Source organism: Palaemon carinicauda, chromosome 7, assembly GCF_036898095.1.
Source record: "Palaemon carinicauda isolate YSFRI2023 chromosome 7, ASM3689809v2, whole genome shotgun sequence".
Lineage (NCBI taxonomy): Eukaryota > Metazoa > Arthropoda > Malacostraca > Decapoda > Palaemonidae > Palaemon > Palaemon carinicauda.
The window spans coordinates 160131753-160148134 of NC_090731.1; the positions used below are offsets into that span (position 1 = coordinate 160131753).

The window sequence follows — 16382 nt, forward strand, 5'->3', positions numbered from 1 at the left end:
GTGCCTTGAACTTTTCTCTTGTTTTATTTCTAAGACGGCACCCCTCACACCATTGATATATTATAAATGAAGTTCAGATATTACTGGCACTTAAAACCAGCTTTTATCAACTTCCAGTCAGATCATCATTTCTATAGCTTATGCCAAAACGCCAACCATTGAAGAGTTCTTTCATGGACACTAAGTAAGTCAGAGTTGTCCAAAATATGAGATAGTGGGTATGATCAGAGAATGTGATTGATGGTCTGGGCGTTTTCTTCACATTTGAAGGACTGGTCATTTTTGATGCCCACTTTGATCAGATTGCCACCTGTTTTGACCACTCCATCTCTAGGTCTGTTGAGAGCACACCAATCACGTCTGGAAAGTAGTGCTCCATCAGCATTTTCATCAGTGGGGTCCTGCACTGCACTGTTGTGGGTAGTCTGTTATCAGAGTCCCTCCATCGGTCCATTCTATCATTCTGCACTGGTAGATGGGCTGGTAGTCCCACCACTAGGGCAAGGCTCTTCCTTGACTTCAGTCTACTCAGAACTGGCACATGAAGATGTAGTAGTTGTTGTGAGTCCAAGATCTGTTTGTTCTTTTCAATTTTTGGGTTTGTATGCCTCCTAATTTCTTGGGAGGGAGGTCGCGATACTAACGAGTTTGTAGATGGTGTTGGTGAGAGTGGGACGTAGTATCCCTGTGATGACTATGCATGCCTCTTTGAACATAGGATCTCTTTTCTTGGCATGCGAGGATCTGTTCCACACAGGTGAACAGTACTGTGCTGGTGTATAGCACAGGGTTAAGGTGGTAGTTCATAGTGTGTGAGCATTGTCTCCCCACTTGATTCCTGCTAGGTTTTTAGCAGTGAATTGTGAGAGCCAACCATTCTTCGGAGCTTTTGCAAATGGGTGGCCAATGACACAGTTCTATCCAGTGTTACCTCTAGGTACACTGGGAACTAGTAATCTTCTAGCTCTTCACCACGACAGAGGACCCTGAGTTTGTGATTGGCTTCTCTGTTTCTCAGGCGAAATGCACGTACTGGAGTCTTAAGCGGGTTTGGATTCCGGGACTACTTGTCCGAGTACTGCCCCATCCGCTCTATTGCCCCTGATAGTCGTGTTTCAACTTTATGAAAGGTGTTGGCCTGTGTTGCCAGACATATCGTATGCATTGATGAATCTGCTGATGTTTAGTGGGAAGGTTGATCATTAATATATATATATATATATATATATATATATATATATATATATATATATATATATATATATATATATATATATACTGTATAGGTATACATATGTATACATATGTATATATATGTGTATATACACGTATATGTATATATATATATATATATATATATATATATATATATATATATATATATATAGATAGATAGGTATATATATGTATGTATATGTATATTAAACACCAGTGGTGCAAGGATTGAGTCCTGAGGTAGGCCATTTTTTTGTACTCACCATCTGCTTATAATGCCGTCATTTATGTTTGTTGTGGTTTCCTTTGGCAACATTGTGTTCCTTGGCACTCAATTTGTAATCGGTGGGTGTGCAATGTTATTTGGCTTTATGGCTGCTATTCATTGTGGTGGTCTGTTCTCAAAATGGAGTTAACGGGCAGTTGACCATGTTTTATTTACTATTGAGCTTTATCCAGGTTTTGTAGGAGGTCATGTCATTGGTGCTGACACTCTTGACTCAATAGTGTTAGAACATTCTCTCCCATTTCAATGGTGTCTAAGCTGAATGAGTCTTCATTATATGATGAGGGGTAATTCTCATACAGTTCTTTAATTTGGTCAGTCATTCCAAATATATAATCCTTTCTGCATTCTCTGAAGATATCCTGTGGAGCGTATTTCCATACTAGTTTTACAAATGCATCATGATGACTTGCTTCAGGTGGTATGATGTCAATATTTTGTTTAATCATTACAGTAAAGGCTTTCCTCATGTAAAATATTGGGAGATATTTCGATTACCTTGGTTTTATTACTCAGTGGAATTCAATTTGTACTCGGAAATGTTGGGTCCTTGGCATGGGCTCTAGAACTGATCGAGTAAGAAGCCTGTGGAATTGATGAGTGCAAGTTCTGGGTTGTATTCCCAGCTCCATCTTCTGCAGGCGATGGTAGAGGGGTCTTTTGAGTCATATAGTAAGTCGAGGTTATTGTTCAGAGACCAGGAAATGACCCTTTTCCCATTTGCAGCCTTGTCCTCATATTCCCAATTCATACTGAGGCTGTTGAAGTCCCTAATAACTAAATTCCTTTCCTCTTGAAGATCTAAGGTAGGGACCACTGAAATGGTTCATTTAGAGGTTTCTTTACGAAGATGTCAAATGTTTTGTCTCCTCCTTAAGGATTTCATTGGGACCATTTTCAATTTTAGCAGTACTCATTACTAGTGACTTGTCTTTGACAAAGATAGTACTTCCGTAAGTTTCTCTAGTAGTATCAATAGCTAGGTACATTCCCGGAATAGTGGTTGTATGTTAATTTTGTGAGTTTCTTGTAAGCACAGGATACCGGCTGTAGCTCTGCCAGAATATTGGTTTTGCTGCTGCTAAAGCCTTTGATGCTGTGGCTGATTACCTTCATATTGTCAGTGGGCCAAGAGTTTATCCATCCACTATCTTACAGTAGTTTGGGCTGTATTGGTGTGTAGTGTTAGGATTGGTCTCCTTGCAGATTGACAGGGTCACAATGTGAATGTTCCTAATTATTCAAAAAGGCTGGAATTCTATAGTGAAAACTATTTGTGCATTGATTAATTCTTTTTAAAAAAGGGGGAAGTACTTTATGTAGTCTTACAAAGTTTAATAGTTTTTCCCCATTTCCATAAATGGAAAACTTCTTTTGGGTACTGAGAGTTTCTTCCTCTGAACCCCCTCTGGTTCTGCTTCAACATTTTGAATCAACAATGAGAAATACTCTGACAGAATTGCTCTAGAATGATCATACCTTATCTTGTATCCAGTTAGTTTACCTTACCAAATTGTGTTTTGTGTACAGAATTATTTTTATATTTTATAATTAATCAAATTAAGATAGTATAAAATTGGAGTAAGAATTAAATTTGTAGAAGGTGCTCTAAGTTCAAGCAAATGGTAAGTAATCTAAGTAAGAGTTTTTTTTCTTTCTTTTTTTTTGTCACGCACATGTATGAGTATACATGTTCTTCATTATACCTACATAAAAAAAAAATAATGTAATCTTGCAACCCGCCTGTTTATACATGAATGGCAGCTGTTCATTTATACTGAGTTTATTGTTGAGAGTTATCTTGGGATAATGATGGAATTAAAGCTGAAATGTTGATAAGAGAAAATGTGTTACGATAGTGCGTTTGGCCTTAAAGGTATTACAGTATTGAGTTATTATACACTGACCTTTTAAATGCTGTTCCCACAGCCCGCTCAGGAGTTACTACAGTGCTCAAGATTATCCTCCAACCACCAGTCTGGATGATTACAGCCAGGTGGCAAAAACTTCCACATCAGCCTTTACAACTACCACCACTACCACCACAACTACCACCACAACAACTACTACTACTTCCAACGCTAGAGGCAAGCTCACGCGAGGTATCTTGTTCTTAGTTACTGTTGGCGCTAAATTTATTTTTGTAAAAATATGAACTGCGCTTCTTTTCATAGACGTTTTGTATATATATATCTATACTTTGCACTGAGTCCTTCAATTTTTCTTATCATAGATGGGCCAAAAGGAGAATTTTTTTTTATTTTCTTTGTCTCTTATGCAGATAGGATCTATATCTCTATTGAAATGAGGAAATTTAGATAATGAAAACTATTCCGATTCCACATCATAGTAACGACTGCATGTAGAAACTTTGATTTTGAAACTTTTAACAATTGTGTAAAGTTGGCAAAGGATTGTATTGAAATTTGGTTAATGGAACATAACTTTACTGTCACTCACAGTATAGGAAATACTTGTTTGTTGTATTGATAGTTCTTAGTCTGTTTCAATGTACAGTAGGTATCATAATCTAAACTTTTATGGTTTTGCCTTGGGCCAATTAGTTTTATACAATATCCTTTAGAAAAAAAATAGTGCAAGCAGTTAGTTAATCATCTAAATCTTCGTTAGGAAATTGTTTTATTTCTATGAATCTACCCTGATGTTCATATTGCTTTGGCTCCAAGAACTTGGTTTATAGACTTATACCCAATAATTTATTAAAAACTTAACCATTTTCTTTACTTTCAAAAGATACATGGCCTTAGTAAAGTAATGAAACAATCTAGCAGTTTCATGTTACTGTATTTAGTTTTTCGATTGTATCAGTGATATCAAGTTTTATCTCACTTCAGTTTGTAATGTGTTTATTTCTTTGTTGAAACTGTTGTGGAATTTGTTAACAAGGTACAGTAGTTAACGACGGGTGGTGAGTGCAGATGAAAAATCATACTAAGTACGGGCATACAATTCCACCCTTACTATACTTTTTCATCTTTTGATTACAGAAAGTGAATGCTACATGTTGATTGTGAACCAAGAGATTCGCACTTGCCAGAGAAAGGGGGGACGTTGCAGTAGATTGTCTAAACTGGATGTAGATCCACACTCAATGTCCGTTTGTAAGGGTCCTGATTGTTCACAGCCATCCCTATGTGCTGAGTGTAGGTTGTGATCTCCTGTGCAGTGGAAGGTGGATGCCTTGAAGGAAGGGGAAGAGAGCTACGCCTTCTCTGGGGTCTCCCCCGCGACAGTGTTCTCAAGTACAGTATTGTGGTCTCTGTTGGAAAAACTTGTGTAGTTTCTCCCATTGTGGATATTGTTGTCATTGGTCACTCTGACATCAACTCTTCTACTGCAGAGCCTGAGGTAAGGATTGGAAAGAGGAAGAAACGTGCATTCTTCTTCCTCTTCTGACTCCTTTTCCTCCTCCTCCCCCTCCTCCTCTTTGACTTCTGACTTTGATTCTGACACTTGTAAGAGGAGGAGGAAGAGGGCAAAGAAGTCAGGAACGCCAGCCATAGTCATTAGGAAAGGACTCCTTACGTCACAACCTCTCTTTTATGGGGGTGAACAACACTCGAGTGACTCACGACCTACTGTTTCGTTTGCCCGGGAAATTGGCTCATTTTTCTAAGCTACCCTAGTATGCAGGAGCAACAGGATGGTATGGCCTTGTGCACTTTCTTTAACCCCAGTTGGAGAAGCTTTAGCACCCTCCATCACCCTTACTACCTGGATTTAGGATTTCTGCTCCTCCCTCAATTCAATACTTTGTATAGAACAAGTTGAGAGGATGGCACAACTGGAGTCTGTCATTTCATGCTTGTATGTAATAGAAGACCAGGAGTTGGGGGCAGAGAGGCATTTCTTCTGTGGATACCCCCCGTCCGAATCAGAACAAGAAAAAGTTCAAGTTACTCCTTCCATCTCGGCCTAAATCAGTGCCAAAGATTCTTCCGACGCTGTTGTCGGCCTTTCCGAGCCTTCTTAAGCCCCCGATTACATTGTTGATTTTGTCCTTTTGGGCAGAATGATAGTATTCATGGTGGCAGTGGAATGAATCGCTGGAGCAACTACTGTATCATCTACTCTGGCAGTGTATAACGGGACTCAGGCTTTGTCTTTCCTCAAGACACTGGACCTTGAACTGATGCCAAAGGAAGTAGCCAATCCTGAGTGGGTTTTCCTTTGTGAATGTCCTTGTACTCATTCATAAGTGCAACAGTCTGGGGGAGGCGACCTTGTATCTGCCTTCTGGGAGATTCTATGTCATTGGGCAATTTTGTTCCACATTCTCATTCTCAAGATGGGAACCAGTTTATTTATAAATCTTGAGGACGTGTGGGATGCACGGTACCTCTGCAAAGTATGTGGCACGATCAAATTAAAATTCTTAGTGTAAATGAAAAGTTCAGCTAAGCAAAAAGTCTAGTGCTTTCAAGCTGATGAGCGATACATTTGCCAATATGTCTAGAAATTTGGAAGTGGCAGGATCACACGTACATAGTCATGTTTGAAACTAAAGCTGTCAACCACACTGCCATGTTGCCAATACCTTTTCTTGTCTGATCACAGTAAAATCAGGCATCGTTGGGTCTGGTCTCTACTTGGAACACTAGAGGCTCTTGGCAAAAAAATATAAAAGGATTTTGTTTTATTATTCTGCATTCCTTAGCATATATGATAGGTACCTTGTTAGGTACGTGAAAAATATAATCATTTATACATTCCCTACTTTTACTGTGATTTAGCAATGGTGAAACAGATTAAGGCACAATGTGAACTACTACGATTCTAATAGACCTGTTCGGGTCACAAGGGAAATGGTCTGTGGATCTGGGCCATCTGCTTTTAGAGTTTCCAAGAAGGTTGTGCCAATCAATCTGCTTAGATGACCCATTTCAAAGGTGGCTAATTGAAACATTAGTTTTACATCTAATTACCAGGAGATTTTTTCATAGCATTCTCAAACCTAGGGTTTTCATAAATCTCCACATTCTCTTTTATTGGTCTAAGAGACAGTTTATCATTATTTTGTATCAGACACAAGTATGATTATTTTTAATGGTATCAGTCTAAGAAGGTCTTAATACCTATAACTAGCTAGGATTATATTGTTAAAACTTTTTCAAATGCCCTTTTAGAAAAAGAACTTCCAATCTCAGCCTTTATAGGGTAGACTATAGATCAATGCTTGATTTGGGACTCGAGAATCTGGTATTAGGCCTCTCCTCTTCATGTAGTATAACATATGTGTTTAAACCTGTCAGTATTAAAAGGCCTCCAGTAATCAGATCTATTTTTCAGAATTAAGATGTGATTTTACATATTTAGAAGCTTCAATTTTTAAATCTTTGAAATCTCTATACACACATTTAAAATCTAAATGCATAATAAACTGCAAGCACTATTCTTTTACTGGTCTTTGGGAGCATAAGATGATTCTGTCTATTATGCCTTCACTCAGAGCTAAATTATCCTAAGACAAAGAGTCGTGTTGCAATTTTTCCATTCTCCTCATTAGAAATAGTTGTGATTATTTCATCTGAAAATAGTCATCTTTGTTTGGTAAGAGTCTTTCTATATCATCATCAGCTCCTCCTACGCCTATTGACACAAAGGGCCTCGGTTAGGTTTCGCCAGCCGTCTCTATATATTTTGGATAAATTATAGATATTACAGGTAGCGGCCCTAATTTCTTATTTGGGATTAGTTTTAATTCATCCTCTGTCCAAAAATAGTGTCATTTCTAGTTAAAAGTTTGGTCACAGAAACTCTTCAAGAATTGGATTAAAATCTTATGAAAGCTTTTACGATTAATGTTATAGAAATTTGATACCAGGGCTACTCTTGCATCCTTTAATTTTTGCAGAATTTTTTCCATGGAAAGAAATTTAGCATCAATTCAATAACTTAATTTTGGTGTTCGGTCGACTTCTCTTGGAAAAATCCCTTTTTTTTTTTTCCAAATATCTTTAGAAAAACCATCTGCAGTCCCATATTTCAAATTGCATGTTGAGATGGTTTGCTATAGATTGCAATTGAGTTTTCGTAAAGGCCTTGTAGCTTGTGGTGCCCTTCATACAGAAATCCCTTGATTGTGGTCAGGTAGTTTGTATGATTGGCCTTGATTTTATTGCTGCCTTTGAACGTGTTAATCATGATGCCCTTGTTTTCAAACTCAAACAGTTGGGAGTCGGTGGGTCTTTTCTCAGCATCATAATTGAATTTTTAAACAATATATCGCAAAGAGTTGTTGTTAATGGGCACCATAGTGAGTATAGGAATGTGATATCTGGTGTTCCTCAGTGTTGTGTCTTGGCCCTTTAGATTTCATGCTATATACACATGGCATGTGGTTTGGTCTGGTAAACAAGCTTATTGCATATGCAGATGATTCTACTCTTTGCATCAGTAACATAACTCAAAGTATGATTGTAAGTAAGTTGAGGACCATGGCGCCTCAACATCCGGAACTCGGCATTAATAATGTTTCTTTAACTTTTTTGACTTTTCAATATTTTTGGTGTGATTCTCGACGGCAAATTTACTTTTGGGAAACACATTAGAACTCTTTCTTCTTCAATTGCACAAAAAATTGGCTTATTGAGGAAGTCTTTCAAGATTTTTGGTGATCAATCTATTCTGAAGTGTTTTAATTCTTTCATTTTACCTAGTTTCGAGTATTGTTCTCCTGTCTAGTCTTCATTTGCTGATTAATTTGTTGGACAGGAACTTACAGTCTATTAAATTTCTTATTCCTGATCTAGATATTAATCTCTAGCACCGTTGTTCAATTAGTTTGTTATGCATGTTACATAGGATTTTTTAGAATTTTGACTATCTTTTGCATTCAGATCTTCCCGGACAGTTCCATCCGGTTCGTAATACTAGGTATGCAATTAATTATAATAGTTGGGCCCTCTCCATCATGAGGCTCAATACTACACAGTATTCTAGAAGTTTTATTCCTCCTGTTACCAAGTTGTGGAATGATCTTCCTTATTGGGTAGTTGAATTAGTAGAACTTTAAAAGTTCAAACTTGCAGCAAATGTTTTTATGCTGAACGGGCTTACATAAGTCCTTTTATAGTTTATATATCAAATATCTTTTAATGTTAATGTTTTTAAAATATTTTATTTTAATTTTTCATTACTTCTCATATCGTTTATTTATTTCCTTATTTCCCCTCCTCACTGGGCTATTTTTCCTGTTGGAGCACTTGGGCTTATAGATACTTGCTTTTCCAACTAGGGTTGTAGCTTAGCTAGTAGTACATACATACAAGGCACTTCCCCCAATTTTGGGGGTAGCCGACATCAACAAAGAAACAAAAACAAAAAGGGGACCTCTACTCTCTACGTTCCTCCCAGCCTAACACGGGACTCAACCGAGTTCAGCTGGTACTGCTAGGGTGTCACAGTAGTAATGATAATAATTGAGTAGGGTTTTAATGATTTTATACATTCTATTTTCTTGTTGACCTCTCCTCTCTCCTCCTGCCATCCCACCTCCATTAGGATATGGGTGTCAAGAAAGGATTATAGAAATCAAATTTTGATAATGAAATTTGGATTTTCTATACTTGCTTGATGTTCATATACATACCAACTCTACACCTCTTGATTTGTGATGTCAAGGAATATGGAATACTTACGGGTCAAAACTAAATTTACAGGAAACCGAAGGCGCTCCTTAATATTAACCACTAGATTGTTTTGTCACTTTCCTAAAGTATATTTTTTAAAAGAAAGAAAATGGGAAAACTTTATTGATAAATTTTGTGAGTAAATGTCGAGAAATTGAGCAAATGGAGACGCATTATGTAAATCAGGTGAGTATAGAAAATACTGAATTTATTATTAAAATTCAGTTTTCTCATGGCAATTTAATTATAATTCATAAATCAACCTTAGTATGTATTCTTGACAAAAATATATTTCTCCAGGCAATTCAATTCATAAAGCAGAATAGGAGATAGCTTAGCAAGGTCTTTATAATCAATATGTATGTATATATACATATGGATGTATGTATATATTTGTATACTGTATGTGTATATATGTATATGTAATTGTATATATGCATTTATATGTATATAATGTTTATATATATATATATATATATATATATATATATATATATATATATATATATATATATATATATATATGTGTGTGTGTGTGTGTGTGTGTATATATTTATGTATGTATATGTATATATACTGTATACACACACACACACACACACATATATATATATATATATATATATATATATATATATATATATATATATACATATATATATACAGTATATGTAATGTATTTATTTATGTTTATATGTAAATGTTTATATACTGTATGTACATATATGTACATATGATTATTTTTGAGAGAAAATAATATTGTTTTATAAATATTAGGATATTTTTTTCACCTAGTAGTTCTCGTTTACGGTCTGTACCCTATATCATTGAAGGCAGATTAGCAAACGCACCTATAGCTGCACTTTATCCTTGTTTAGCTTCAGATATTTAGGAAATTTTAGTCATTTTGTTAATGTGTTTTAGATCTTTTGGCATCTATCCAGGATTTTAAAGCACTTCATTAGCTTCTGGTTTTTATTTCAAGCTGGAGTTTTATTTGCTGTTTGTTCTTAAGCCATGAGGTTATAGGAACGTGAATGTTAAATGTAATAGTTTCTCAACTGTAAGCAGAAAAACCCGTCTTTCAAAGGGGAGAATAATATTGTACACGTAATTGTATTGCCCAGAGTTTTCACCCCATAGATGTCTAGTTTTATTTATTATTAATACCTAAACCTTTAATTTTACAAATAAAGAAGAAAAAGAGCCTTTATTGATGATTCATGTTCATGATAATCCACTTTCTCCCCAATTGTCTTCTTATGATCTCATGGCTATAGAAGAAAATTTGGCTACGACCATAACCATTTCGTTTTTGATTCCATATTAGCCAAGCAACACACGGATGAGGAAGACGGTAACACCTTAACTTTGATTTGCTTTTTGATCACGCTTTCATACCTGCTTTGGTTTATGTCTCCTAAACAGTTAAAAATGAAAATAAAAGATGCTTATTTGACATTCCCTAAAATTGACTGAAAGTAAATGGATATAAGAATCCTTATCCTTGGTATATTTCGTCCGATAGAATTGTATTGTAAATGCTATGTATCGCTTTCTACTAATTTGCGAATAGGACTTTAAAGTTTTTTAAGACTGATTTTGAATTTATAGATGAACTAGGCTGGAAAATAATCATATACAGGTATACAGTACTTTATAAAAGAATATACTGTACCATTTTAAGAGCTGAGAATTAGAATTTTTTTTAATATTAATAAAAGCTTATGGTAAATGAGTTCCTCTTATTGTCTAGTTCATGAACTAATTCAAAATTTTCTGATACAGGCTTGTATAATTCGTATTCTTGTTTGAATTTGAATTGAATATACTGTATGCATTTATACCATCATAATTTTGTAGATTATTTCTTTTATTTTGGGAATAGAATGAGAAAATTCTTTGGAGAGAGCCTCAAACAAAGGGGACAGATATCCATACAAAAATAGATATTCCAGAGAGTATATGAGAGAAATGATTTAAAACTATTATTTAGTTTACTGTAGTCAGCAGTAGCAGTTTTATGCTGATAAATATTGTCATGATCATTACACCATATTGTATGTTCTTCATTCATATCTCATAACATTTTAGGGTATACTGTATATTGTAATAATTGCTTATTTTTGTATAAATGTGATGAATAACATTTTGAGTATAAAGAATGGCTAAGTATGTGGCTTAATACATAATCATTGATGAGACTTCTTATATGTAGTGACACTGGTATTATAAGAACGGGTTCAAAACTTTCAGAATACAGAAATATTTGGTGTCAGGAAGAAATTAATGAGATGGAAAGGCACGGACAGAATTATGAGCAGTCATGCATGTATAAATAGCCGTGTTTTAAAAAGCATTTGTATTGCACAAATGAAATTGAAAGGTCAAACAGAAGAAAAGTCAATTTTACAGATTGAAGAAAAGACTCTAATATTGTTAAAGTAATCATGAAGTTTCCATAATGTTTAAAGTTGAGTGAATGAAAAGCATTTTGTATCATAGTGAAAGTATTTGCAGAGTATTGGCTCATGATTGTTGAATAGAAATTCTTATTTGCATCAAACGATTTTAAACACAAGATAATTTTGCATTTGTCTTGAGACTACAAACTGTTAGAACTTTAATGGGATATATTATCATTAAGGCTGTGATTAAAGTATGATTAAATCTCTAAAATTTACAAGAAATCCATTTACATAACTAGAAAGACTTCTATCATAGAATTAAGATCCATTAATTTAATATTGATAATTGCATGAAAAGTGAAACTATTTTAAGATAAGTGATCGATTTAAACTTGTAAATAAAAACGACCTTAGATCAAAGGAACGCCTGTTAGATAGAACAGATGATTGAAAAAAAGAAAATTGTGTATGTTTACTCTGCTGACAATAAATCCCAATAGGTCTCTTAAAGAAAAAAAAGAAGTCATGGAAATTTTTTGCTGACAGCATTTTTTTATTGATTAATTATCAATGGCTACTGTCTATTTGTGGATTCATTAAGTATGAGGGTTTAACTGAACTACCTAAATTCATTTAGCAAAGAACAATAGTCATCCAAACACCAACTGAAATTGGATAAGGATGGAATTTTGCAGTATTATAAAGGAAACGAAATAATGATGTGAAATGGACTGCGTTGAATATTCATCAAAGTTTCGCATGAATTTCAAGTGTCCAACAGATCTAGAAAATACCTCGATAATTAATGAACAACTGAGCCAGGTCTTAGAAGTTATTTAAGGCTACCTATTGTTAATTAAGTGAGTTTTAGTGATATGAATTAACGTTCATTAGTAATATCAAGTAAGACATCGTTTAAATTGGTCAACAAACAGAAGAATGATCTATATAATATACACTACAAAAAGTAGTTTTGCGAATTCCAAGTTAACATCATTATCCATTATTTTTGTTTAATGTACATTCCTATAATCCAAAGTCATGTCCCAATTAGAATGACTAGACTTCTTGCCTGAAATAAAGAATTCTCATTTTTTTTTTTATCAAGTATGGTAGATGATGAAAGCAAGTTAACCAGGAAAATCACTAAAGAGTTTTAAACACAGTTAGCTCAAGAAAATCTAAACTTAGATTGTTCATACTATTACAATAATCTTAATTCAAGATTCTGCCCTATATGTGAATATTGAATAAAACTTCTTATCAACATCCCATGTATTAACAAATTAATTGATAACAGGGTGTAGTATTGTATATTATCATCTGTATGTGTATGAAATTTGAAACTTCAGGCAAGCTTCACATTTTCGCTAGGTTTTCGACTCATGTTGATAAATAGAAGATGTATACTGTAGTATTTGCCTACTGTATTTGTATTTTAAAAACTTCATAGATTTAAGTTTTTATAGTCCAATTATTGCAATTATAGTCAATAGTACTTTATAGGTAAATAGAATATTATGGAAGATAATAGAACACTTAAAACTGTATGCTTTAAAACTAAGATATTCTTTGCTTGCTAATAACTGATAATTAAATTGGTATTATACAGAATGCTTTCTTGTTACTATGAAATTGCATGACTAGCAGTTCCATTTCCGAAGTATGCATTTAGTATTATGAAGCGTCTAAATGAAAACACTCATTTTTGAAAATGTAATTGAAGCAGAGCCAAATGTGCAAGTTTGAAAATTATATATAGTTTCATATTCTATTTCTTTTTTTTTATGGTGAAAAGCTTGATATATATTTTCTTAAGATTTATGATCCTCATTTTCAAGCCTCCTATCTCTGAAAGTAAAAGGTGTTCATATTTACAGTAAGATCTCTAATTAAACATCCATTATTAAAGTGGCTGTGAAGTACACAGAACTTTGCAATTAGAGTTCTAATATATTTATATTTGGTGTATCTGTTTTTAAGCTGATAAATTGCTTTTTTTTTTACCTTGTTGCTTAAAACTGTGCCGATACATAAAATTGTTTGTGGTCATGGAGAACCCACCAAATTTCATTGTTACCTTTATCTGTAATATCATCATTATTATGATTATAGTTATCATCACCACCATTATCATTCTCTCTTAACATTGTTATGGTTTTAAAGTTGTCATAATAACTGTGGCTTACTGTAAACCAATACCCATTTATTTGTTGTTGTACATACCTATGCCACATCACAGAATGACAGATTATTCAAACTATTTTATAGGGCCAACACGACGTCCTAGTTTGGAGAGACAGATCACCTTGTACGATGACCATGGCGGGGGCACCAAAGGGAACGGGACCAGTAGAGAAAACAGGTACTCTAACTGCCATAGCTACTATCACCAGTACTCCACCAGCCAGGAGGATACCAGGTATGTGATGTGGCCTCTTAGTACTCCCCCAACCTATCGATAGGCAAAGGAGGTGTTTGCAAGCAGGAAGTGGTCTAATGGGTCCAAGATTATAAGGTTTGAGTTATTGCTCTAGTTGATGTTAATCCGTTACAGAAATGTAGCGTCACAGATTAATTTTTGTGAATATTCTTATTACTTTACTCAAGAAACATTCATATTTAATTTAAAATGGAATTTTAAGTGTTCCTTATCAGTTCATTGAGGGAGTAGTTTATTTTCTCCTGCTTTATGAACTACCTACTTGCCTGTTGATTACCGAGGCCAACACTCCCTCCACCTGCAAAGCCGCATGCCGCCCGTCCATTGGCCCGCCCTTCGCCGCCCATGTGTCTACCCTTGGCCTGTGTCATCATGGCCATGTGTCCGTGGATCATCGTCTTCATGTGTCTTCTCTGCTCAGTATCCTCCTGCTGATCGGTTCTGCTGGCCTCACCTCCTGCTGTCTTTCTTCTGCTGCGGCTGCTGTTGCTGCTGCTGCTGCTCCTGCTGCTGCTCCTGCTGCTGTGCTGTGCCAGGGTGAAAACCTCGTGGGAGCTGCACAGGGAACACATTAATTTCTTCCTAACACATATCCATGTTTATTAGGATGGGAGTGTAACAACTAGTAGGCCTGCATAGCAGTATTGTAACAGTTCATTAACTGTTATTCATCTTTTCCATGAGAAAAACATGGTATTGAAAGTTGGAAGGGCTACTTGTAAATATTATACATTTTCTTTATTTTTTTTTCATAATTCTGCCAAATTTAGAGTAGCTTTTCGTGCAGTTTGTTTTAAAATTGTTTCTACCATCTAAAACCTTGATTACGATACCTTATACGTATTAAAATTTTCATTTAGAATATTACTCTTTACAGAATTTCCATATTTATACATTTATTCGGTCAAAATTAACATTAACAGATTCTACTTCCATTTCCTGTGTCATGACTTGAATTGTAAGTGAAAGCTTAAAATCGGGCTCGAGTTGTAGCAATATACAACGAGCATCTCGGCTTCATTTTCTCCATGTCTTTGTTGATATTCATAAAACAAACACATTCGAATGGTATTTTAACTAGCCTAAGATTTTAACACAATGCTATCGAAGTGGTGGGTTAGAGAAGAGCACTGACTGGTAAACACTTAACGCTTTAGTATTTTTAACAGGAAACTGACTTTTTAGGCTTACTAGGTACAGTAGGTACACGGCGAAACAGAAGTAGATTCCCAGGGTAAAAATTCTGTTGGTTGAATAGGAAGGTTTAAGTTTGAAAAGTAAGTTTATGACGAACTGTATCATGAAATATTCATAATCAAGTAAATTGCTCCTTAAAGATAAGATATTGGGAGGGATTTTTGCAGTAGCTGATCTGATAGTCATGTGTACAGTTCATCCTATATGAGAGAGGAAGAAAATGGTTGCTGGATTGAAAGAAAAACTCAATCCAGGAATAGTAGCAGCAGCTCATGATTATTTTTTGGTAATTAATCCATAGTGTCTTGTGAATCCTAGGAAACAAGTTTTAGGGAGATTCTTCAATTGCTAAATGTTAGGAAAGTCACTAGTACATTATCGATAAACTTCCTAATTGCGTACTCGTCTCAGTGATGCAAGCGCTTGAAAGTTTTCAGTCTAAAGGCAAAATTTATATTATTGCTTATTACACACTAGTTGCTTTGCCTCTGATTGATCGTAGTTGAACACCTAAAATTATCCCTCTCGTATTCACTAGTCACTGCTAGGATACATGTAAATAAGAATATCTTATTATTAAACAGACCAAAACTTTATTTCTGTATTAGGTGTCAAGTACATAGTGTAACAGACATGATTAATGTACAGGACTTAGAATAGATAGTGAAAGAGATTTTTTATAAAGTGTAACTACAAAATTCCCATATCTATGTGTGGAGTGTAAAGGGGCTGTTATATTGAAAAGTTAAGAAGGCTTTTGAGAGATGTATTGTCCTGCTACCAAAAAATATACAGGAGATAATTTGGATAATAGAGTGTTCGACCCATAGAGCTGGATACTCCTCATTTAATAATAATAATTTGATAAGTGAGTCAGAATAGTAGATGATATGAAAGTAGCAAGACAAAGAAAAGTTGTGTGAAAACTCGGAAATCATTTAATTGTTAACCCTCAATGAGAAAAATATATTGATGTGAGGGAAGTAGAAATGAAAAACATGATACATGTCGTCATGCAGTTGAAAACAGAGAAACATAGTTTAGGATATCTTGGGGGTAGTATATATATATATATATATATATATATATATATATATATATATATATATATATATATATATATATATATATATATATATATATATATATATATGTTACTTTATAAACAATAGTGACTTTGA

The 16382-nt window shown here is 34.7% G+C and overlaps 1 protein-coding gene across 1 annotated transcript in view; it reads left to right on the forward strand.

Annotated features, from left to right (window-relative positions):
• LOC137644624 (serine-rich adhesin for platelets-like) overlaps positions 1–16382 on the forward strand; it is a 739321-nt gene that overhangs the window by 667213 nt on the left and 55726 nt on the right. The window contains exons 12-13 of the mRNA XM_068377577.1: positions 3431–3603; positions 13833–13983. Of these exons, the coding sequence (XP_068233678.1) occupies positions 3431–3603; positions 13833–13983 (324 nt within the window). The remainder of the gene's footprint in view (positions 1–3430; positions 3604–13832; positions 13984–16382) is intronic.